Source organism: Saccopteryx bilineata, chromosome 5 (assembly GCF_036850765.1).
Source record: "Saccopteryx bilineata isolate mSacBil1 chromosome 5, mSacBil1_pri_phased_curated, whole genome shotgun sequence".
NCBI classification, from domain to species: Eukaryota; Metazoa; Chordata; class Mammalia; order Chiroptera; family Emballonuridae; genus Saccopteryx; species Saccopteryx bilineata.
In genome coordinates, this window is record NC_089494.1 from 170,352,888 (window position 1) to 170,380,132 (window position 27,245).

At 37.8% G+C, this 27,245-nt stretch overlaps 1 protein-coding gene across 1 annotated transcript; it reads right to left on the bottom strand.

The window, feature by feature from the left end:
• Positions 1 to 4,009: 4,009 nt before the first annotated feature.
• LRIT3 (leucine rich repeat, Ig-like and transmembrane domains 3) lies at positions 4,010 to 27,245 on the bottom strand. Its single transcript, XM_066280967.1, has 4 exons — positions 27,055 to 27,245; positions 24,027 to 24,499; positions 11,016 to 11,321; positions 4,010 to 9,515 (listed from the first exon to the last, which is right to left on the bottom strand). Exons 1-4 carry the CDS (start codon positions 27,168 to 27,170, stop codon positions 8,353 to 8,355), a joined length of 2,058 nt encoding a protein of 685 aa, XP_066137064.1. The 5' UTR covers positions 27,171 to 27,245; the 3' UTR covers positions 4,010 to 8,352.

Sequence of the window (27,245 nt, forward strand, 5' to 3'; positions counted from 1 at the left end):
CTATAGGCATTCCTTAAGAATCTAGAAAGAGCTCAAATAAACAGTCTAGCCCTGCATCTAAAAGAACTAGAAAAAGAACAGCAAGTAAATCCCAGAGGTAGTAGAAGAAAGGAAATAATAAAGATCAGAGTGGAAATAAATGACATAGAGACTAAAGAAACAATACAGAGGATCAATGAAACCAAGAGCTGGTTCTTTGAAAGGGTAAACAAGATAGATGAACCTTTAATGAGACTCACCAAGAAAAGAAGAGAGAGGACTCAAATAAATAAAATTAGAAATGAGAGTGGAGACATAACAACTGACACAACAGAAATACAAAATATTGTAAAAAAATAGTATGAGGAACTGTATGCCAAAAAATTAAACAACCTAGGTGAAATGGAGAAATTCCTTAAAACATAATCTTCCAAAATTCAATCTGGAAGAATTAGAAAACCTAAATAGACTGTTTACAACAAATGAGATCAAAACATTTATCAAAAAACTCCCCCAAAACAAAAACCCTGGGTCCGATGGCTTCACTAGTGAATTCTACCAAATATTCAAAGAAGAACTAACTTCTATCCTTCTCAAACTATTTCAAAAAATTCAAGAGGAAGGAGCACTTCCAAGTTTCTTTTATGAGGCGAGCATAATTCTGATTCCAAAACCAGGCAAAGACAACACAAAGAAAGAATATTATAGGCCAATATCCTTGATGAATTTAGATGCTAAAATCCTCAACATAATATTAGCAAACCAGATTCAGAAATACATTAAAAAATTATACATCATGATCAAGTGTGATTTGTTCTGGTGAGGCAAGGATGGCACAACATTTGTAAATCAATCAATATGATTTACCACATAAAGAAAAGGAAGAAGAAAAACCATATGATAATTTCAATAGATACAGAGAAAGCATTTGATAAAATCCAGCACCCATTTAATGATCAAAACTCTCAGCAAAGTGGGGATACAGGGAACATACCTCAACATGATAAAGGCCATCTATGACAAAACCAAAGCCAACATCATAATTAATAGGCAAAAATTAAAAGCAATCTCTCTAAGACCAAGAACAAGGCAGGGATGCCCCCTTTCGCCACTCTTATTCAACATAGTACTAGAAGTCCTAGCTACAGCAATCAGACAAGAAGAAGAAATAAAAGGCATCCAAATTGGAAAAGAATAAGTAAAACTATCATTATTTGCAGATGATATGATATTGTATACAGAAAACTCTAAAGTCTCAGTCAAAAAACTACTGGACGTCATAAATGAATTCAGCAAGGTGGCAGGATATAAAATTAATATACAGAAATCAGAGGCATTTTTATACACAAACAATGAAATGTCAGAAAGAGAAATTAAGGAAATAATTCAACTTCACTATTGCAACAAAAAATATAAAGTACCTAAGAGTAAATTTAACCAAGGAGATTAAAGACTTGTACTCAAAAAATTATAAAACATTGATAAAAAAAAATCAAAGAAGACACAAACAAGTGGAAGCATATACTGTGCTCATGGTTAGGAAGAATAAACATCATTAAAATGTCTATATTATCCAAAGCAATTCAATAAATTCAATGCAATACCTATTAAAATACCAATGACATACTTCAAAGATAGAACATATATTCCAAAAATTTGTATGGAACCAAAAAATAACATGAATAGCCTCACCAATCTTAAAAATGAAGACTAAAGTGGGAGGTATCACACTTCCTGATATCAAGTTATACTACAAGGCCATTGTACTCAAAACAGCTTGATACTGGCATAAGAACAGGCATATAGATCAATGGAACAGAACAGAAAACCCAGAAATAAACCCACACCTTTATGGACAATTGATATTTGACAAAGGAGGTAAGAGCATACAATGGAGTAAAGTCAGTCTCTTTAACAAGTGGTGTTGGGAAAACTGGACAGCTACCTGCAAAAAGAAATGAAACTAGACCATCAATTTATACCATTCACAAAAATAAAATCAAAATGGATAAAAGAATTAAATGTAAGTCGTGAAACCATATGCATCTTAGAAGAAAACATAGGCAGTAAGCTCACTGACATCTATAGCAGCAATATATTTGCTTGTTTATCTCACGGGCAAGTGAAATAAAAGACAGGATAAACAAATGGAACTATATCAAACGAAAAAGCTTTTGCACAGCTAAAGACAATATGAACAGAATAAAAAGACAAATCACACAATAGGAGAACATATTCGACAATACATCTGATAAGTGGTTAATAACCAAAATTTATAAAGAACTTGTAAAACTCAACACCAGGAAGACAAACAATCCAATCAAAAAATGGGCGAAAGAAATGAATAGACACTTCTCCAAAGAGGACATACAGATGGCCAATAGGCATATGAAAAAATGCTCAACTAGAGAAATGCAAATTAAAACCACAATGAGATACCACCTCACACCAGTCAGAATGGTGCTCATCAACAAAACAACACAGAATAAGTGCTGGTGAGGAAGTGGAGAAAGGGAACCCTCCTGCACTGCTGGTGGGAATGCAGACTGGTGCAGCCACTGTGGAAAACGGTATGGAGATTCCTCAAAAGTTAAAAATAGAACTGCCTTTTGACCCACTATTTTCTAACTCTGATTGTTATTCAGAAAAGTTGTTTTTTAAAATGTGGATACATTTTGTTTCTTTGTAATTCCAATGTCCCTTTTATATGCATTGCATGAGAACAGTGTTTCTGAAAGTCTTCACACCGCCTGCATCATTCCCTTGGGTTGAGTGTCAAAATGCAGTTTTGAAGGTCCCAGTCTTCTAAGTCTGAATTTCTATGTGCAGAACACAGAAGTCTCTGTTTTAACAACCCAAGCAGATGCTTCTAAACACGTGTTCGAGGGCAACAGTTCGTGCCATGTGCTGCATAAAGCTGGTTGGTCTCCCTGGAGCTGTGCTCCAGATTCCTGACCCTTTCTTGCATGATCAGGATTCTAGATCCTAGCAGACCTTAGTTGCCTTCTATGGATACTCTATAATTTATCAAGATCTTATTTAAATTTAGCATCCAAAATTAAACTCACCTCTATAGAAATGGTTTGTTAATGCAGAACATAGAGGGACTCACACCGTCCTTGATCTAACTACTACTTATGTTAAAGTAACTTAATGCTAGCATTTTTAGCAATTGCATAACTCAGTTCATAAAGTGATTGAAATCAATTAAAGTCACAAGTTATTGTTCACTGGAACACCCATATCTGTGCTAATCCAAATGCAAAATTTATAGTTACCCCTGTTACATTTATTTTTTAATTGAATTTATTACCATGACACTGGTTAACAATGTTATATGGGCTTCAGGTGCCCAATTCTGTAACACATTTCTGCACACTGTATTGTATGTTCATCCTCCAAGTCAAGCCTTCATCCACCACCATTTCTGTCAACATACCATCTTAATAAGCTAATTTTTAAATTCTGGTTCCTATACCTATCATATAAATGTACCTGTTGTTGGCTTTATATAGCATGAAATAATCTCTGATAGAGGTTTTTATACCGTATTTCCCCATGCGTAAGACGTTCTCATGTATGAGATGCACCTTAATTTAAGGGCCCAAAATTTGAAAAAAAAATGTACAATATAAAGTTACTGAACTCAAGTTTTATTCATTATAAAATTTATACAACTCCTCGTTACTATCAAAACTCCCATCCATTAGCTTGTCTTATATTTGTCTGATGACAAAATCATTGTCTTCATATGATTTATTGCCTCATTCTCAGTTCCATCTATGGCATTTGAAATGCCACACTTCTTAAATGCAAGTAAAAATATCTACAACCACTCTATAAGATGCACCCAGTTTTTAGGCTCCAAACTTTTCAAAAAAAGATGTATCTTATACATGAAGAAATATGGTAACTTGCATGGGTGAAGATAAGCAGAACACCTCTGGGGGAATATGTACCAAAGTATAAAGTAGTCAAAGGGCAGAAATGCCAATTGTACTGAAAGAAATGAGACTGATTAAAGAGATGATTATTTTATACTTTTTTAATTTATGGCAGAAAATGGAAATTCACATGGTCTTTAATTAAGACAAAATAATTCAGGAAAATGTCTCTATTCCAGCAACCACTTAAGACACTTGCCCTGGTTTCTGCAGATGTACATGTTTACTTTCCCCTTCCATTAAGAATACCTGGGGGAGCCTGACCTGTGGTGGCGCAGTGGATAAAACGTTGACCTGGAACACTGAGGTCACCGGTTCAAAACCCTGCACTTGTCTGGTCAAGGCACATATGGAAGTTGATGCTTCCTGCTCCTCCCCACTTTCTCTCTCTCTCTCTCTCTCTCTCTCTCTCTCTCTCTCTCGCTCTCCCCTCTAAATAATGAATAAAAATAAATAAAGATTTAAAAAAAGAATACTTGGGGAAGAGTTTGAGATGCACTGATATAAAATACCCTATTTTCATGCCATTTGCAGAGTTGGAAAGTATATGTTCATCCAGCCATTTATAAAAGTGCTAAATATAATAAAGTGTTTCTACTTGACACTTTCTCATGTTATTTAAAGCCATTGAAAGACATTACTGAGAAAAGACAACCCATATTACTCCATCAAATGAAGACAAGTAACAATTGCTACCTGCTATTTGACTTTTAAGCAGTCCTTTAATCTATCTGCCTAAGTAACCTCATAAAAAAAAATAAACCATATTAGTTTATCAAAGCTTCTTCTTAGTTTTCATTTGTTGGCTGCTTCATGACCACACATTCATTTCCACATGCTCAAAAACAAGCCTTTTAGCAGTCTGTTGTTAAACTTGCAAACCTGAGTCAAATTGTTTATAATTTCTGGAATCCATCTTATTCCCCTCTTCAAAAATAAAGGTAAAAGATACCTATCTCTGGTCTTGTGGTACCTCTCCTATTTGCTATGACTTTTCAAAGACTGCTAAAATGTAGCTCTGAGATAATTGCTGAAAATTCTGTTACCACCCTGGTACATAATTCACCTGGTCTCATTTTAAGTATCTTCATACTTAAATCTCTTACTAATCTCTCATCTATTTGGGGCTGAAAGTTCCCACTTTTCATAGTTGCTTCTCTGTATTCAGTTTTGTTTGTTTGTTTGTTTGTTTGTTTGTGGCAGAGACAGAGAGAGTCAGAGAGAGGGACAGATAGGGACAGACAGACAGGAAGGGCAAGAGATGAGAAACATCAATTCTTCATTGCAGTTCCTTAGTTGTTCGATTGATTTCTCATATGTGCCTTAACCGGAGGACTACAGCAGACCGAGTGACCCCTTGCTCAAGCCAGTGACTTTGGGCTCAAGCTGGTGAGCCTTGCTCAAACCCGATGAGCCTGCACTCAAGCTAGCAACCTCGGGGTCTGGAACCTGGGTCCTCCACGTCCCAGTCCGATGCTCTATCCACTGCACCACCACCTGGTCAGGCTCTGTATTCAGTTTTAAAACACATCTAGAAAAGAGAAGAAAATACACAGGAGTTGAATGATTCTGCTATTTCTCTAATATGCTTTCTGTTATCATCTCTAAGCAGTAGACTTACTATTTCCTTGTTCTTTTTGAATAAAAAAATATGCCTAATATTTCCTTCATCAGTGTAACCATTTTTTTAATCTTTAATTTACCAGGAGCCTTAATTTATGAAACTTTTTTAATAGATTTGCTTTATTTCTATATTCATTCTTGGTTACTCTCCATTTTTTATATCTTTTATACAAACATTTAAAATTTTAGATTACTTGACAGCCATTCAACTTTCCTGGGCTGTATCCCATTTTATTTCAATTATTTCACAATTACTCAACTAGAAGTCTTGTTGTTGTTTTTTGGTTTGGGTTTTTTTTTTTATCTCCCTTTGTTAGCCATACCCTTTCTGAAACTTGATTCTCAAAAATGTCCATGGATCAAGAACTTTTTTTTTATAAAATTTCCCCAAAGTCCAGGATACTAGTATGACTCCAAAGCCCAGGTTCTGCTCTCTGGCCATCATAAATACTAGCTTGGCATTCTCAGCAATTCTTTACATCATAGCACATCACTCATGAGAGTCTCCCACGTGACACACCCACATGTGTATCCTAAGCTTTATAAACCTCAAGCATAGTTTGCCTGAAAATAAAGCATTGTAATCATGCTTAATTGCCATCTATGTTGGCTATGTATCAGTGATGATTACTCTCTACAATGATATGGTGATACTGATAAGATACTGATTATATAGTAGAATTCCATGATCTTCTTGTGAGAACATAAGAGCAATGATATCTTCAGGATAACCTTGACTACACTCAAATGTATGTATTTTTAGAAAGTGGATGATTTACAATTTTATTTCTTTTACTTTAAAGTAACAAATTGCTTGCAACTCCCCTAATGCACCCAGAACAAGTTGAAGATGACAAAAGCACTTTCTTCTCCCTTCCATATCATCAACTAGCTTATCCTCATTGGTCAAAACTAATTCAGGCATTACTTGATTTTAAATATGAGGACAGCCAGTGATTTATCTCATCGGGATGTTCCAAGTCATCTTTCTTGACAAACAACCTGCCTTTGTAGTATTTGGGTGTCATTTGGCTCAGTGTCTATAACATTATCCCACAGTCATGTATCTTATTTCTGATGTGCTAATATTTTGGTAGTCTCTTTATATGAACTTTTTAAATATGGCTGTGAGATTTTATCATGGCTTTAGTGTAAAGAAATACAAGTTTTTTCCATCTTCAATTTAAAATAAATTGATTCAACATAACTTGAAGCTAAGTAAGAAATTGTCTGCAAAAGGTATTTTTCTAACAGATCTTAGCAATGAATACAAATTAAAAACTGTTAGGTTGTTAGGCAATGCACTCAGTGATAAAAGCACCAAGGACAAATAGAAAAGGAAGGAGAAAGGGAAGAGAGGAGAGGAGAGGGGAGGGAAAGGAAGGAAAGGAAATTAGACAAAAACAGAGAAATTTGGGAGTTCCCACCCAGCAGGCCATCCATCCATTCTAGTCCACTTGTAATATGCAGATTATGGCTAAACTAGAATTATTTTTTTCTTTTTAATGAAGAGTCATTTGAAATGAGTAATGTTTTTCATTCTCCAGCTACTTGTTTCATAATTCCCACAATGTGTTACATGAAAGTCAATCTGTTTCTTACACAAAATATAGTTTTTTGCTTAGAACTTACTTCTCAGAATACATAAGGACTCCTATTACACCTTCAGAAGTCTGTTCTATACTCCAAAATTTTCAATGTAAAGGGAATATAATCTTTAGTAACAATGATGAAAACTTTTTTAAAAAACCTAAATTTTATTTATAAAGCCCCATTTCAATTCAATTTTCCTGGTGTTTTTAACCTAAAATGTTTAACCAACTGAATCCACTGCTTGTTCAAAATCCTAACACATCTTTTATTGGATTTTAAAAAGACTTTCAAAATTCTTTCTTTTTTCAAGGAAGGCTAAATAATACATGGCAAAATATAAACAACTTAGACATGGTCCTTTGGCTACCTGAATGTCTTCTGACAAAGAAGAAGGGGAAAAAGAAAGAAGGGGCAGGGAAAAAAAAGAAAAAGAGGGAAGGAAGAAAAGTAAATATCAATATATTAAAGAAATGGCTTTAAAATGGGCACTTAAAAAGACCCACATAGCCTGTTAGAAAATCTATTAACATGCAACAGTTACTATTTTTTGAAATGGTTTTATATTTATCATGTTCTCTTTTTAAACTTATCTTTGTTAATACCTATATAACTAAGGACACGAAAAATATTTCTACTTGCAATATTGATGCAACTATGCAATACAGTAATGCTTAATGGCACCAAGAGCTGGAACCTTCACTCTCTATTGGGTTGGACTTAACGTCACTCAATACAAAATTCTGCACTATTTCCACTCTTGCCCACTAGGCAATGGCAGCAAATGTCCACAGCAAATGCCATAAAGCACTTTGAAAATGAATGAACATCAAGGCTTGGTTGGTTATATTAATCTTCCTGCACTGCCCCCAAATCTATCTCGTAAAAATTCAGACTTTGTTTTTTCACAACTGTTTTCATATGAACTGATTTTTAACAACTAAAACATTACTCTTCCTACTTATTAAGCATTGCTCTAAAAATTATTTCTATGTACATCTTCCACATAGCAAAAATCAAGATTATCTCTCTGTTCGGTTCAGAGGTCTGATGGCAGTTTTTTTAAACACAATTAAAACCACTTCATTTGTGATTTTTATGGAGAACGTGAAAGTCTGCCAAAAATGTCATCTAAACAAAGAGTCAAATACACTCTCAGATTCTTCACTTTGTAGAAGAAATGTTGTGGGGTCTTGTGTATCTGAGCTATAAAACTTTAGCAATAATAATCTGGTCTAGAGCCCTCAGTTTTAAAAGTCATCTGAGATTCCACACTTGACCCGGAATAAAGCAGCAGTTTTTCTGAATCGTCTCTGTGCCTTCGTGTCCAAAGTTCCCCTATACTTTGAGACCTCGGGGACAAGGTTTCAAACTGGATATAAGTCTCTTTTGCTAAATCATCTTCCCAGAAGGATTCTGACTTACATTGCAGTTTGCAAACTTTGTACAACAGGAAAAAAATCAATGGCAAGAAAACAACACAGGCAGTACTGCTCACCACAATAAGAAAGGGCCCTTGACCATGACCTTCTTCTACTCTGACAGTAGAAAAGGTGATACATTGGTCTTTCTGGGGAGGCACTCCTTTTGGACAGACACATGCGATATACTGCCTACCAGGCTCCAAACCGTCTATGGTTATTTGGTTCTTGCTGGAGTCTGCATTCAGCAGCACCAGGTCCTTCTCACCATGTTTGGAATACAACACAGTCACCTCTGAGTCATGCATGGAGTTGACGGTGCTCCACATCAAGGTCACACTCTCTTTGGTCTCAATGACTGCCCTGAGATGTTCTATTGTGGCATTCGTCTCCATTGGCATTGCTCGATCCAATAATGCCAGCTCTTCTTTTTTACTTGCACTGGCTAGAGGAAGCTTACTTCTACTCATATTCACCTTTAAATTTTTTTTCCCATCTGGATGGAGCTGGAGTGACTGCCGGTTAGCCATGGTGGTGCCTGTTGAAATTCTAGTGCTTAGAGTTGTGGTTGAAGAGACAATGGAGGAAAAGAATGGAGATAAGGGGAAGGAAGCAGCAGAAGGAGGAGATGAAGTAGAAGTAGAAAGAAAAGTGGAAGAAGAGAGAGAGAAAGAAGAGGAGGAATAAAGCCAGGGAGATGGCGATGGACCAGGTATGGATGTAGATCTTCGAGATCCTGGCTGGACATCTTGCTCAGGGTGATCTCCTGTTCTTCTTTCAGAAGTGTCTGATGCTACAGTGGTTGTGACAACACCAACCACTGTCACAGTAACCACGGCTTCTGATGTCCCAGCCAAATTTTTGGCCTTACACTTGTAATCCCCAGCATCCTTGTAAGAAATGCCTGTCAAGCTTATTATGGACCATCTGACTCCTTCACCTGGAGATTCCTGGATTACTGGAAGAGAAAATATATATAATGCTGTGAGGAGGGGGAGGAAAAAAGCAACATGCCAACTGAAATAAAAAGTAACTATTTGGTTCTACATGCACCCCTTTCCCATAAGCCCAGAAGAAAATGGCACACCACAAGTCTCTGACAGTGGGTGGTGGTTCTGGACATTGTCTACATCAGGGGTAGTCAACCTTTTTATACAGACCGCCCACTTTTGTATCTCTGTTAGTAGTAAAATTTTCTAACCGCCCACCAGTTCCACAGTAATCATGATTTATAAAGTAGGGAAGTAACTTTACTTTATAAGATTTATAAAGCAGAGTTACAGCAAGTTAAAGCATATAATAATAATTACTTACCAAGTACTTTATGATTTTCATTAAGTTTGGCAGAATAAATCTTTATAAAACAACTTACTATAGTTAAATCTATCTTTTTATTTATACTTTGGTTGTTCCACAACCGCCCACCATGAAAGCTGGAATGCCCAAATTTATCTCAAAGATGCCTTTCAATTTTAATTCATAGTGGTTTTATAAAATGTTTCTCACAAGACCTTAGTAAAATACTGCCCCAAATATTTCTTCTTTGTAATAAAATGCAATGTGCCCTCTACATAGGGCACAGCAGATCATTTTCTGGTATGGAGCAGTCATAATTTGTATTGTCGATTTTTCATTCTATTTTTAGCTTATATAAATTAGTAAACGACCTTATTTGCAGAATAATATATAGTTTTTTGAAAAATTGGAATTTTACTTTTCTAAACACTAAAATCTAGCATATATCTATTCTGTCTTGATTTGTGAAGTTTTCTGAAGAATAATAATACATTAAGCAGTATCCCAGTAGCCCAAATATAACTCACTACCTCAAGGATTGTACCATTTACAATCTATTTATAGAAATATTAGGCCTTGATTTTTTAATTAGGTTTAATTATTTGAGCTTCAATTTAATTTAACTTTAAAGTGTTTTAAGACTAAATTGTTTTAGTCTTATCAGAATATTATTGAAACTAAGGCCAAAACATTGACTTGGTCACAGTAAGATCTTAAAAGTCTATAAAACCAATATTTTTAAAGTTATACTTTTTGCTTCATAATAATGTTTGCATGTAGTAATTTAAATAATTATTTTAAATGAGAAACTGGTATAAAAATCCCTCTGAGGAAACTGTAATGGTGATACATTTTAAAGTGAGCCTCATCTAAGATGACGCAGTAAGACAAGGCCTTATCTGCCATCATTCATGCACTGGATCATGTTGTTTTCCAAAAAATAAAAATAAAAATATCTCATTTTGTCTATGTAGTTAGTCAGGTAAACTGAGGAAAATATTGACTAATAAAATAAACCTTTCAAATAAATCTTTTTCACTTAACAATTTTGGAATATCTTATTAAAATTAACCAGCTAATTGTAAATCTCCCCCAAACACAAGCTTAAATACAGATCTTTGAAAACTCCTTGTTTCAACATAGGCCTGAATTAAGAAAATACCTGTATAATTAGCTGGCGAGCTGTCATATCTGGTCCATGTGAGCTGTGGCGTGGGGTAGCCAGTGGCATCACATCGCAGCAGGACATTACTGCCCAGAGCCGACGTGATTTGGGTGGCCGAGGTCATCACCGATGGCTTCCGGCACTGAGCCAACTCAGCCCGCTGAAATACAATCCCTGTCAGGTGCTCGGGCTCACTACAGACCATCAGTGGATCGAGAAGTACTATGGCGGGGTCAGCAACTTTTGACACCTCAATCATTTTGGAAATGTGACAGTCACAGAACCAAGGGTTGTCTTGCAGACCTAAACCAGAGAGAGGAAAAGGCTGATAAAAGTTATTCTGATGGTATCAGTTTATATCACAGCCTCTTGGAGAAGCAGGTGTCTACATTGGCTCCCTAAAACAGCAGTACTATCAAGGATAAAATGGAGTCACCTCTCTATCAGGTTTGCTTTGCAACCCAGCCACCTGAATGAACAAATCCTGCCAGTTCAGATGATTAATGGCCATAGCTAATAATCACTGAGCATTTACCTTGTGAAAGCACTTACCTGTGTTATCTAACTAAATCCCAACAATCCTATGAGGAGGATAGTATTTTTTTTTTTTAAAGAGACAGAGAGAGAGAGTCAGAGAGAGGAACAGATAGGGACAGACAGACAGGAAAGGAGAAATATGAGAAGTATCAATTCTTTGTTGCAGCTCTTTAGTTGTTCAGTGATTGCTTTTTCATATTTGTGGTGAGCAGGGGCTACAGTGAGCAAGTGACCCTTGCTCAAGCCAGTGACCTTGTGCTCAAACCAGTGACCTTGGGCTTCAAGCCAGCAACCTTTGGGCTCAAGTCAGCAACCATAGGGTTATGTCTATGATCCCATGCTCAAGCCAGCGACCCCATGCTCGAGCTGGTGAGCCCATGCTCAAGCCAGATGAGCCCGCGCTCAAGCCAGCTATCTCAGGGTTTCAAACCTGTGTCCTCTGTGTCCCAGTCTGACACTCTATCCACTGTAACACCTCCTGGTCAGGTGAGGAGGACAGTATTATTAACATCCTTTTAAAGATAAAAACACTAAGACACAGAGAAACCAAATAATTTGACCAAGGTCACAGAGCTAAGTAATTAGTGTCAGAGCCAAGCTTTGAATCCAAGTAACACAGAATCCATACAGTGATAGAGATGTTTCAAGGTGCTATGAAAGTATTTATAGTACTATAAGTATTATAGGGTGCTGAGAGGCACCTAACTCAGCCTGCATTATGCCATGATTTTGTGTGATCCAAAGACATATTGAAGTTGTACAACTTCTGCATAGCAAAAGCATTGAGTGAGAAACAGGCAATGTCAGGAGATAAGCTTAGAAAGATTGTAGAAGTTAGACCATAGGTTAGCATGAATATCTTATATGTTAGCCATAGAGGTACATTGTCTAAATCTCTCTTCAAGTGAATATAAACAGCCCTACACAGTTGGCTGACAGCTTCCAGTTGTAAGTGCCCTCAGGATCTGCCTCAGCTTTCAGAGTTACTAGCCAAAATGTTTTGGCCTTCCAGGACACTGTTAGTGTGAGCTTAATGGAAAATGAAGAAAACTCTATTGGAAACTAGAGGAAATGGGATCCTTGTTATGGGGTGGTGGAAAATTTAACAACACTGTCACTTGTAGTTAATATAGAGTAGAAAACATACTCAATGAAATAAATGTTCTAACTAAGGATATTTCCACACAGTGTTGAACTGCTGCATAGTGTCTCCTTGCTGCTCATAATAAAATGTAAAGAACATACAACAGCTCGCCTGCCCATTGCTGATGCAGTGAATAGAGCGTCAAATTTGAATGCTAGGTCCCAAGTTTGAAACCCTGAGGTCATTGGCTTGACTACAGGCTCATTCAGCTTGAGCACAGGTTCATCGGCTTGAGCATACACTTGCTAATTTGAGCATGGGATTGATGGCTTGACTGGTGTGTTCCTGTCAAACATGTATGAGAAGCAATCAGTGAACAACTAAAGTGCTACAACTACCAGTTGATGCTTCTCATCTCTCTCCTTTCTCTCTCTCTCTCTCTCTCTCTCCCTCTCTCTCTCTCAATTGCTAAAAAAAAAGAGAAAGAGAGAAGATACAACAGCTAAAAAAAGATATGAAATACAAATATAAAATACGTTGATATATAAAAGGGCTAATATAAATATAAAAAAAACCCTCTGGGTTCAATAATCAAACTGTTACAACATGGAGTTTCCTTTAAAATTTTTAAATGGAACTGCCCTATAACCCAGTGGTTCCACTCCTGAGTATATATCTGAAGAAAACCAAAACACTATTTCAAAAGAATACATACACCCATGGTTATTGCAGCATTATTTACAATAGCCAAGCTATGGAAACAACCCAAGTGCCCATCAGTAGTCCAGTGGATAAAAAAGCTGTGATATATATATATATATATATATATACACTATTTATATATATATATAAATAGACTATTACTCAGCCATAACAAGGAATGAAATTTTACCATTTGTGACAGCATGATAGACCTAGAGGGTATTATGCTAAGAGAAATAAGTCAGAGAAAGACAAATACCAGATGATTTCAAATATATGTGGACACTAAAGAGCAAAATAAACAAACAAAATAGTAACAAACCCACAGATACAGAGATCAGACTGATAATTGCCAGAGGGCAGAGGGGTTGGAGGGCTGGTTGAAAAAAGTGAAGGGATTACATAAGTACAAATTAGTAGTTACAGAATAGTCATGGAGATGTAAAGTACAGCATAAAGACTATAGTAAATAATATTGTAATAACTGTGCACAGTGCCAGGCAGTTACTTCAAATATCGAGGGAGGGGTCACTCTGTAAAGCAGGGGTCCCCAAACTACGACCCTGGGTGGGGGGCGCATGCGGCCCCCTGAGGCCATTTATCCAGCCCCTGCCACACTTCCAGAAGGGGCACCTCTTTCATTGGTGGTCAGTGAGAGGAGCATAGTTCCCATTGAAATACTGGTCAGTTGATTTAAATTTAATGTTCTTTATTTTAAATATTGTATTTGTTCCTATTTTATTTTTTTACTTTAAAATAAGATATGTGCAGTGTGCACATTTGTTCATAGTTTGTTTTTTTTTTATAGTCCGGCCCTCCAATGATCTGAGGGACAGTGAACTGGCCCCCTGTGTAAAAAGGTTGGGGACCCCTGCTGTAAAGTATATGATTGTGTAACCACTATGCTGTACACCTGAAACAAATACAAAATACTATTGAGTGTGAGCTGTTATTTAAAAATTAAAATATTATAAAACTGGTTTTAGGCCCTGGCCGGTTGGCTCAGCGGTAGAGCGTCGGCCTGGCGTGCGGGGGACCCAGGTTCGATTCCTGGCCAGGGCACATAGGAGAAGCGCCCATTTGCTTCTCCACCCCCCCCTCCTTCCTCTCTGTCTCTCTCTTCCCCTCCCGCAGCCAAAGCTCCATTGGAGCAAAGATGGCCCGGGCGCTGGGGATGGCTCTTTGGCCTCTGCTCCAGGAGCTAGAGTGGCTCTGGTCACGGCAGAGCGACGCCCTGGAGGGGCAGAGCATCGCCCCCTGGTGGGCAGAGCTTCGCCCCTGGTGGGCGTGCCGGGTGGATCCCGGTCGGGCGCATGTGGGAGTCTGTCTGACTGTCTCTCCCTGTTTCCAGCTTCAGAAAAATACAAAAACAAACAAACAAACAAACAAAAAACCTGGTTTTTTTACTCCCATCCTCTCCAAAATTCTCAAATTAAGAGAGAGCTTCAGAGTGAAAATCAACCCACAGGGTGGGTGGAACTTTTAAGGCATTTGCCAAGATCTCAGAAGGATCTCAGATGGTGCTTCAGAGCTTTCAGTCAGACTACAATCTCGCTGAGGATCTTAAGGATGATGTCCCATAGCAGCCTCCCATAAAGCCCAAGGTTGAAAGGATTTACCTCAGAAAGATTGTGGCTATGGCTTTTTATTAATGGAGAGAATTATACAATGATTCCCAAGGAGAAAAAACATAAATGCAATTTTAAAAAAGTCTAACCATGGTGGAAGATTCAGCTGGTCATCATAAATTCTGTGAAACTATGACCAGTTCCCTAATATTGATTTGAATTCTATGCATCCTGCCAACAAACATCAAATTCATTCATTTATCAAATTTATTTTTTCTTAATAAGATAATAACAATACAAGTTGACAGTTAATGATTGCCTCCTATGTTGCAAAAACTGTACTTGTCAAGAATTGCAAAAGATCTGAGTTTTACCCTATTCTGGGGCGACCAACTCATCCCAGTTTGCCAATTTTATAGATGTTGGCAGAAGACATAAGACTCCTGGTCAGAGATGAGGATAGTTTATTACTCATGGCTCTGGAAGAAGACATCTTTATTACATTAGGCAGTATCCATGCCCACCCTTCGCTCTGAAGGGAGATATACCTCTACCTTTCAAAGCAGCTCTAGTCTACACAAACATCCTTGAAACGGTAGTTCAGAACCAAAGGTAGTCAGTACCTGCCTCTGCTCAGAAAATATGCAGAGATATGAGAGACCATGGAAAACAGTCTCCCAACAGTGTTTAGTATACTAAAGGATTTGTATACCTAAATCCTGATGATAGCAAGAAGTGGATAATATTAGTATCATCCTCACTTTAAAGGGGAAAACCAATGCTCAGAGTGGTTAAAGGATCTGCCCAAGGTCACACAACAGTCAGGGTTTGTTTGTTTGATTTTTAATTTCTTTTTTACAGGAATAGAGAGAGAGTCAGATAGAGGGATAGATATAGACAGACAGACAGGAACGGAAAGAGATGAGAAGCATCAATCATCAGTTTTTCATTGCAACATTGTAGGTGTTCATTGATTGCTTTCTCATATGTGCCATGACCGTGGGCCTTCAGCAGACTGAGTAACCCCCCACCTCCGCTCGAACCAGAGACCTTGGGTCCATGCTAGTGAGGTTTGTTTTTTTTTTTTTTTTTTTTTTTTTTCTCAAGCCAGATGAGCCTGCGCTCAAGCTGGCAACCCCGGGGTCTCGAACCTGGGTCCTTCCGCATCCCAGTCAGATGCTCTATCCATTGTGCCACCACCTGGTCAGGCTGCAGTCAGGGTTTGAACCTCACTATCCTGATCTGAAAACTCTCATTCTCACCACCATGCATATGCTTTATACTGACCCAGGAAGCTACTATGATTTTCCAATTTCACACCAAAGGATATTAAAGCATTACTGTCTTGAGTTTGTAAGACGTTGTAAACCACATATGTTGTAACTTCCAAATCTATACTCCTTCTACCATAATTAATTTTTTCATTACCTAAAAACATCCAGGTGGCAGTTATAAGTGCTGTTATCTACAAATAACAAATGTCAAAGTAGCAATATCTGGAGCACCGAATATCTGGAGCATGGATGTCTATCTAGGGAAAGATCCAAGAGCTATAACATGAACAGTTTGATTCATGCCTTGAAACTGTTATAAAAATGTGTTAGCAACGAAACAAAGTTCTCTTAAAATTAATGAACTTATTATACCTAAAAATTATGTAAACCAAGAAAATATGTTTAAATCCCTCAAAAATAAAATGAGCATTTATTTCAGCTTTGAAACACCTAAGGTCAAAGGTACAACTTTTAAAATCTGAATAACAGTAATCTAAGTGCTGAACACATTCATCAAGTGTTTTTTCTTCTGGGGACAAAGGTACAAGAACTCTCTAAAATTAAAGTGTTACTTGTACTGCATTCCTTCAAAGCCACATACCAACAACAAACACAGTAATCTGCATTCATTAATTTATTTTACATGACTATTCTTGGCGAGGGCCAGATGAACTTTGCCTTATCTTTTTTCTAAAAGGGTAATGTTTTCCATGCATCATGGTAGTTGAATTAAATGGCCTAATTTTTTTTGTGAAAAGTCAGCAATAAATTCCTGTACCACAGTTCTCCTGCAAACTAAAGCTCAGGAAGGCAAAGACCATGCCTTAGTCAGCTCTGTGGAGCCAGAGGTGTTGAACAATTCAAGGGGGAAAGAAAGTATTTCAACAAATGGTGCTGGAACCTCACATACCTGCTTGGAAAAAATAACCCTCAACTCCTACTTTACACTGTACTCAAAAACTGTTTTGAGATGGACACAGTCATAGGCTCAAAAACTAACAATATAAAGCTTACGAGTGAAAACTATAAAGAAAGTAGAATATCTCTGTGATCTGAAAGTAGGGAAATATTTCTTACATTGGACACAGAAAGCACTAACTATAAGAGAAAAAACTGATAAATCAGATGTCATTAATATTTAAAACTTTCTTACCAAAGATATCATGAAGAAAATGAATAAATAAGTCACAGACTTGAAGAAAATATTCATAATGCATATAACTGACAAAATACTTCTATTCAATAATAAAAAAAATAAACAACCTTACAAAACATTATAAAGGAATATGCCATGGCCAGTTAACAAATGAAAATATGGTCAGCATCACTATAGATGTTCCTTGACTTACAATAGGGTTACATCCTGATAAACCCATTGTAGGTTGAAAATATTGTAAGTCAAAAACGCATTTACAGCATCTAACCTACCGAACATCACAGCTTAGCCTAGCCTACCTTAAATGTGCTCAGAACACTGTTAGCCTGCATTAATTACCTGAGTTTCATCCCAAGAGTGATTGCCTTCCTCTTCTTATCCCCAGAAGCAGGAGGCTCAGATGGGCTTTTTGTAGACATAATGGGATGCAAAAATATAACACAAAATATCCAAAAGAACATTGGCAGCACAGTACACTAGAGTATCAGTTGTTGATCCTCATGATCACATGGCTGACTGGGAGCTGAGGCTCACTGTCACTGCCCAGCATCATGAGGGAGTATCATAGCACATATCGCTAGTTTCAGAAATGATCAAAACTCAACTTTCAAAATTTCTACTGAATTCATATCATTTTTGCACCATGGTAATATTGAAAAAAGATAAGTTACCTGACCAGTGGTGGTTTAGTGGATCAATCATCAACCTGGAGTGCTAAGGTTTACGGTTCAAAACCCCAGGTTTGCCAGGTAAAGGCATACATGAGACACAACTACTCCTAGTTGATGTTTCCTGCTCCTTCCCCCAACCCCTTTCTCTCTCTCTTTCCTCTCTCTCCAAAAACAAAAAGAAAGAAAAAACATGCTGAGCCGCCGTACAGTGGACCATCATAAACGTGGGACAGTCTGCAGTCATCAGAGAAATGCAAAGTAAAATCACAGTGTGCTGCTGCTCTCCCACCCAGCCCACCCCCACTGGCTGAAATGGCAAGGACACTGGTGTTGGTGAGGATATGGAGCAAGCGGACTGCTTTGCTGTGCTAGTGAGACTGTAAAACAGTACATCCTCTTTAAAAACTGTAGTTTGTGTCAATGAGCTGTTGGGGGGGGTGTTTTATTTATTTACTTACTTAATCTGAAAGGGGTTGGGGAGAGGTGGAAGAGGGTAAGAGAGGGATAAATGGTGATGGAAGAAAACTTGAATTGGGATGGTGAACGCACAATATAAAGATGATGTGTTGTAGAATTGTACACCTTAAACCCATTTAATTTTATTAACCAATGTCACCCCAATATATTGAATATAAAATCTTGTTAAAAATAAAAACTAGCAGTTTCTTAAAAAGTAATAAATATAGTTAACCTATGAATTTATCCAAGAGAAATAAAGACATATGCTACAAAAAGCTTTGCACAAGAATGTAAATAAGCAGTTTAAATCATTACAGCTAAAAACTAGAAACAGCCTATGTGTCTAACAACAGGAAGCAGAATGAACAATTGGTACATTTATAACACTAAATACGACTCAGCAAGGAGGACCTACCAATACAAGCATGGGCTTCAAAAATATAATGCTGAGGGAAAGAAGCCAGGCACAAGAGTGTCTCTTTATGACTCTTCTTATATGAAATTCTGTGGCAGACAAAATTAGCCTATGGGAATAGAAATAAAAATAGTGTTGCCCGGAGTGGGAGGAGATTAAGAAGAGGCATGGGGCACCATCCTGGGTAATGAAATTATGTTGTATCTTGATGAGGACATAGAAACTTGTGGGAATACACATTTATCATCATTTACCATATTATACATTTAAGATACACTGTATGTAAATTATACCTTAACTTAAAAAAAAGTTTACTAATCAGCTGTAAAAAAGAAGGAAATCTTACTCTGCATGGATAGACCTGGAGATCATTATGCTAAGTGAAATAAGCCAGTCAGAGAAAGACAAGTACCATATGATTTCACTTATATGTGGAAGCTAATGAACAAAATAAACTAACAAACAAAATAGAAACAGTTTCATAGATACAGAGGATAGACTGACAGTTGTCAGAGGCATGAAAAAGACGAAAGAATTAAGCAAAAAAAAAAAAATCATAGACAGAGACAACAGTGTGGTGGTTACCAGAGGGAAAGAGCGGTGAGCAGAGGATGAGAGTAAAGGGATAAATGGTGATGGAAGGAAACTTAGAGTGGTAAACACACAATACAATGTACAGATGATGATGTACTATAGAATCAGACACCTGAAACCTATATAATTTTATTAGCCAATGTTACCCCAATAAATCCAATAAAAGGTAAATAAATATAGTGTTTAAGGAATAAAAGAATCAAATCTCTGGCGATGGACTGTGACTCTGCCTCTTTATCAGCTGTTAGAAAACACCTCACAGGTTTTTCCAGAAGGCTGAGATACCAACCAGAGTTCTTAGAAGGGCACCTGGCAAGGAGTAAGCCTTAGCTATGTGGAACTTGTCACCTCCATGCCTAGCAAAGGGCAGGCATACCCACAGGGATTGAGGAGTGTTTGTTGAATTAAATTAATGCCATTTCCGAAAATTCTGTGGAAGTGCTCCCGCTGCCACGGCCCTTCGGGCAAACTCCACTCTGAACAGAAAAACCTGTGCTTACAACTGAGCATACTGGGTACCAGGAAAAAGCACCCAGAAAGGCCTTCTGTGACTTCTCCTACTGCAGTCTTTTTCCTCCAAGATAAACAGTGGTAGGACTTATGGAGTCTGCCTGTGTAAATATTTGCTTATTCTTTAGAAGGAGGCAATGGAAATTTACCTGTATTGCCAATCAAAAATCTAACCTACTTTCATAGTTAATTTAAATGTTTACTTGTAAAACACTAATTAATTTTTTATGGATACATTAAAAGACAATTTTATTAAGTTGGCATTTTTAGTCATGTAGAAGAGACAGGGAGTAATGGAAAAGCTTCTCCCTAAATTTTTAAGAAATAAACACATGATATAAAGAGCTCAGTAAAGTAATGCATGTGGGAGGATACATACCATACCTCAGATTTCCAAGGAGTGAGGAAGAGCGAGCGTTCTGGTGCCAAACAGCCTGTTCTCCTAGCCCAGCTCCGTCACTGTGTGGCGAGTGAATTTGGGCAAGTGGCTTACCTTGTGCCTCATTCCTCGTCTATATAGTGGGGGTGAAGTGGTACTTACAACAGGGTGAACATGAGACTGCAAAAAGATATACCTGTAAAGTATAAGAACTAGGCTTGGCCCTGAGTAAGCCTTCCAGGAATATTAGCCATTACTATTATTATTACAAATAAAATCTCCATCTGTTAACAATAATAAACACAGGACAATAAAAATGAAATAAAAGCAAAGTGCATCTCTCTGTAATAATACATGAGTCAATTCTCTAGGGCACTTGGAAATTTATTATTGCTACAGTTAAACACTGAGTTCTGGGCTAGAACTGATTTCATCACCATATTTTAATGATGAAATTTGAAGACTCAAATATAATTAAAATAACAAAAATGCCAAAGTAGAGAAGTCTTCCTTTATAAGACACTCCCATCTAGGGCACAGCTGCTGTGGGTTATTGTTGATTTAAAACCATAACCTCAGGGGCTGCCCACCCCATCTTCCCGAGAACCATCACAGAAATGCCTTACGGTATTCTCATTGTAGTCCTATGTGCAGGGTGGAGTAAGTCCTCCCATCTCCACTTTCCAGATGAGAAAACTGAGTTTTCTGTGTGACTCACACACAGGTAGAGTCCCCTCTGAGAGGGCAGCACTTCTCTCCCCTTTTGTTACATAGAGGCACGGCTTTGTCAGGACAGCTGCCACCCATAGCTGGACTTGTTTCAAAACATCTTTTGGCCCTGGCCGGTTGGCTCGGCGGTAGAGTGTCGGCCTGGCGTGCAGGGAACCCGGTTTCGATTCCCGGCCAGGGCACATAGGAGAAGCGCCCATCTGCTTCTCCACCCCCACCCCCTCCTTCCTCTCTATCTCTCTCTTCCCCTCCCACAGCCAAGGCTCCATTGGAGCAAAGATGGCCCGGGCGCTGGGGATGGCTCCTTGGCCTCTGCCCCAGGCGCTAGAGTGGCTCTGGTCGCAGCAGAGTGACGCCTCGGAGGGGCAGAGCATCGCCCCCTGGTGGGCAGAGCGTCGCCCCTGGTGGGCGTGCCGGGTGGATCCTGGTCGGGCTCATGAAGGAGTCTGTCTGACTGTCTCTCCCCATTTCCAGCTTCAGAAAAATACAAAAAAACAAAACAAAACATATTTTGTTTTTCATTATCATGATATTATCATTATTTCTAAAATAATGCATGATCATTACAAACTATTTTTAAAAATATAAAAAAGTAAAAAGATCTCACCACCCCAACTAGGTAGTGTATTTTTGTTCACCCTTTTTCTTTGCACATTTTAAAAAAGTTATGATTGTGTTTTTTGTACAATTACATATATTGCCTTTAAAATTTAATGTTATACCAAAAGTATTTTCATGTTACTGCCTTTAAAAAATCTGCTTTTAAAGACTCTGAACCCTAAAATATAGATATAGCGGTTTATCTCCTTGGACAATAAAATTTCATAACCCTTTGCCACTTGATCCTTATGTTCTCAGTCAGATTTAACTCACAAGTGAAAAATATTGATGCCCTGTAAAGTACTCCTTCATAGTATTATTGGTAACTAATCCTTAGAGAGCTATTAATAACAATTTATTAATTTGATTTTATTTTCTACTTTATATCTCCACTGGCTAATTCTATTAGAACCAAGAATTGCTTCTAAAGCAAAATTAAAAAAAAATGTACAGAAATAGAATCTCAATATCTAAATTAAGACAATTTCTAGCTTAATCATAAGAAATATAAATTAGTGGTTAGGCCCTGGCCTGTTGGCTCAGTGGTAGAGCATCAGCCCAGCTTGTGGAAGTCCTGGGTTCTATTCCCGGCCAAAGCACACAGGAGAAGCGCCCATCTGCTCTCCACCCTTCTCCTTCTCCTTTCTCTTTATCTCTCTCTTTCCCTTCCCCAGCCAAGGCTCCATTGGACCAAAGTTGGCCCAGGCGCTGAGAATGGCTTCATGGCCTCCACCTCAGGCACTAGAATAGCTCCTATTGCAAAGAAGCAATGCCCAAGATGGGCAGAGTATCTCCCCCTAGTGGGCTTGCCAGGTGGATCCCAGTTGGGAGCATGTGGGATTCTGTCTCTCTGCCTCCCCGCTTCTCACTTCAGAAAAATACAAAAAAAAAAAATTTAGTGGCTAAAATAAATAAGTACTAGAGTACTGGTTTACATGGTGCCTATCACATTGTACATAATTTAACTATTGTTAAATTAAATCAATTTCTTTTTCTCTAACCCATCTTATAATACTTCTTTTATTCTTTAATAAAAATGTTTGAAGGGCTAGATTAGTGGTTGGTCAAACATGAAATAGCGATATAAAAAAAGCTTATGTGATTTTTTTTCTCCTTGTATCTTGTTCTCATTACCCATACTTTTAGTTTTATAAGCACCAAAAACATTTACATTTCAACAAAGCAATGCTAAATACATTTAAATTCTGTCACAGCATTTTATTTTTTATCAAAAAAATCTCAAAATTATCTTTTCTTTATAGTTGACTTCAGCAAATATTTGATATGGTCAGTGGGTATTCCTGGCACAAATTTAGCATCTAGCTACTTCTCACTCCAAAAAGCTTCTAACATTTCACTGGTCAAACACTTATTGTTTCTTTCATCCCTCTTAGAAGTATAACCTCTCCGTAGCCCCAATGAGCATAATTTAGGATTTGATAACACAGTCTTACTGGATGAACAAAATTTTAGGAACTCAAAATGATTGATCAAAACCTTGGGCTTGTGTCTCATACATAAGAATGAAAGGCCTAATGCACACAGACACTCCTAAGAAGGGTCTCAGTTCACTGAATTTAATCAGGCAGCCATTTCCTGGGCTTTTACAGTGTGCAGAGCACCATGCAAAGCACTGTGGGAAGACACCAAAAAAGAAGAGAGAGGCTTTACTGGAGGGAGTTTACAAATACCCATAGAACCTAAACAAAGTCAAGATTGAAATATATAAAACTAATCACAACAAAACCAAGTCCAAATCCATTAGGAGACCTATTGAGGGCCAATAAAATAATTGGTGTCTTCATCATTTCTTTTTAGATTAAGAAAATTTAGCAGCTATTCTCTCTAGCTAATTAAACCACTACACCCTCATAGAGATGGCAGTGCCCCTCTCCTACTCTTGAAGAGCCCGATGAAGGGCTGAACAGAGACCAGAGCAAAAGGTTGACTGTGGCAGAATACAGAGCATTGGCGGGCTCAGAAGAACCAAGCGAGGTTGGTAGATTTTGTCACTCATCTCCCAGCTCTCTAATAGCAGCGTTTGTCTATCAATTTATGAGGCCAACTCTCCTCCCTCCTTCAGTATACACACACAGACATACACATACACATACACATACACATACACATACACATACACATACACACACATACACACACAGCGCCATTCCATCTTACACCAGGTAGATGAGTAAATTGACTGAGGTCAGCTGATATAGACCTATTCCATTAAAGTGCAGGTATAGAGTAAGAAACCAAATTTAGTATAGTATATGGAAAGACTGAACAACTGAAGGTATGCTGAGAAGCACTGAGGCTTTTGAGCTTACCAAGAATAATTCTTTTTGGTAAAATGTCCAGGCTTCTGGACAATGCTGTAAGTACATGGGACCAGCTCTCCAGGAATTCTGGCGGCAGCGTAGTTAGTCTGTTGCTTGACAAATCCAAGTAGGTGAGGTTCTTCAGGTACCTGACCGCCTCGTTTGGCACACTGGTTATTCTGTTATTGTGCAAATCCAGGGTCCTTAGATGGGGCATGTCCAGCAGAGATGCCCAAGGAAAGGCAGCCAGAGAATTCCCATCTAGGCGCAACTCATGCAGCTGCCTTAGGTTGTAAAAGCTGCTGGCCTCAAGGCTGGTGATGGAATTGTAAGTCACCCAGAGGTACTGGAGCTCTACCAGGTAATAGAAGGCCTCGGCGGGGATTCTGTGGACCACGGTCTTCTCTATGCGAAGCTTCACGGTGTCCACGGGGAGGTTCATAGGTATCTCATTCATATCCAGGTCATTACATAGCACCGACCTAGTGTCACAAGAGCAGTGGAAAGAAACCTGCTTTTTGACACCCATTTGAAAAAATAATACTTATTTGAAACATGCATCAATTTTACATTCCTTACTGGTTTTCACAAAATACCTGTTTAGGCTGGCTGATCTATTCATTAATAACTTGTCATCATCATCTTCTTCTAGGTTGAACCACATGAAATGGCCACTTTTGTAGGTTAAACAACGATCAAATAAAAGCAATTTCATGTGATTCAACCTAATATTGAAGGAGCTCTTTATGTGTCAGGCTGGTGCAACACACATCACAACCATTACCTTGTTTAATTCACAACAGCCTTATGAGGTAGATATTGGGTAATAGGTAAAGCATCGGCTCTAGAGTCAAGCTGATCATGGTTCAAATCTAAGCTCTGCTACCTCTTTTGTGGCAGAGCCACCCTCACCCACTGCTCAATTTCATTTTCCCATACAGCTCTGTTAGGATGGTTCATTGAAACAAATGTAAAATTTTGTATCTTCCTAACACATAATAGGTACTCAATTTTTATCATCAATCTTATTTTTTACATCTAAAATAATTGAGGCATACCAACATTAGGTAGTTACATCCAAGATCACATAACTAGTTGGGTTACACCTTCCAAACCCACATCTGTCCAATTCCAAAGTACACACTTAACCTCTTTACAAAATGGCCCATTTTAAAAGAATCCCCTGTTAAAGTTATAAACTGATCCTTTTTAAGGAAGAAAGGAACAAGTGTTCGTACTAGATGCTTAAAGCTGAGCTCTATTTTAACAATGTGATTTGTGCGTTGGTTCCAGCCCAAGACATAAACCAGAAACTGCAAGTTTATTCCTCTTACCACTCACTAACTTAAGTGACCTTGAATAAGTCACATTGTGACCTTGTTTAGTGGCACATGTAAAACAGGCATAGAAAAACAAGCCTGTCCCACATGTGAGTGTAAAGTATCAGAATTTAGATGCATTTTAATTTGGAAAAAGAGCTATTTATCTACCATTGTATACTTGTTCTCACTGGATTGCTGAAAATGAGCAATGAAACGTTTGCAAAGCAAGGTCTAAATTACAATACATTATACATGTAATTAGTAAACAATGACAACACAACAGCCATTCAGTGAAACATCACATTAAATCGGTGAGCTTTAAAAGCCAGCCTATAATGTCGAGAGGTAAAAGCAGCATGAAGCTGCCGTGTACTGCTAGCATCTCCCGTCTGTAACTTTAGGAGAAGACCATATGGAAGCATCAGATTTCCCCATGGACACCTCCTACCTACTCTTCATCTCTATTCTCTATCACAAATTTCAGTGCTACCTTAGACCAGAATTGATTCTGTTCCTACTCATTATGGGGAAAAGCCTGGCTTAGAGGCTGAAAGACCCAGTGTCTTTATCAACCAGTCACTGTATCAACTCCGCGCTATGACCTTGGACAAGTCCTCTCGCCTCTGTATGGATTTGTTTCTTCATTTATAAAATAATAGCAGTAGAACTAGATTATTTCATAGAGTTCTGACCAAGAATAATACACTATGATTTTCATAAAATCCATTAATAATGGAAACATTTCTGCAATTATTTCTCAAAAGTACCCTGGCCTGAGTCATTAACTGCTACGTATCATTTGCCAAGTAAGTCTTTAATTTGTTTCGATCTTTTCATTGTCTTAAACTACCTAGTAAATCTCTCAAAAGCTTTTATTAATTTGTTTAAAGTTGTAGAACATGAATTGGATGACTCTTTTCACAAATTACTTTAAGAGGCTTCCTGTTCAAATAAATTCTAAAGTCCCAAACCATCAACCAAGTCACAAAAAAGTCTGATTTTGTCATAAAATATACTCTCAAAAAAAAATCCTAGTCTATAATGTTTAGCTAACAAGACTTACTTTTTGGATTTAACTCCTATCTCAAAGGACTTACGTATATTTTAAGTATGTAATTATTCTCACTTCACAGGTAGATGTTAAAGCAACCCAAAAGCTAATAAACTCCTATAAAGGCCCTACACTGTCTGCAACCATCAGGGTTGATCCATATCTTTCAAACCTCTTTTGTTTGTAAATTCCAATATCTTAAAACAAAAAATTCTAATTATGAATGTCTGTAATTTCATTCTTGTGATCTTATTGGCATGAACAACCTTCAAAATGAAATGGAAAACCCAGGAAGTAAATGATCTGGGCATGTCTAGCACCTCCTGATCGGCCTGCTTTCTATAATCAAGCCGAGCTGACCATACACGTTTCAGCTTACCCCCCTTAAACAAGCACTTTTAGAGTACAAGTGCAGTGAATATTTCTGTAACACAGAATGTGTTTGAGAATCTCAAATAACTTGAGGGGCTTTTAAGAGCTAAACTGCTCAAATGAAAACAATGGATTTGGCAACCAGTATTAACACAATTAAGTTAAAGCTTATGTAAATTAAACCTTCTCTCCTCTGATTCTTGATCAACAGTTTGCTTTCAAAATACAGCTGATGGTGGAGTCCTCTTCTTCAGAGCCCTCAGAACACTTAGCAGCAAGGAGAAGAGCATACCTTGATCCCGTGCCATCATTTCTACCGTGATAATCGCAGGTGCACTGTGAAGGACACAAACAGCTCACTCCTTCCAAAAAGCTAAGCACAATGCCCAGACATGCTAAGAGACGCATTGCTTCTTTCAGAGGCTATTTGAACAAAAGGTAAAAATCAAATCCTAAGCATTCAGAAACCGGTGTGCATAGAAT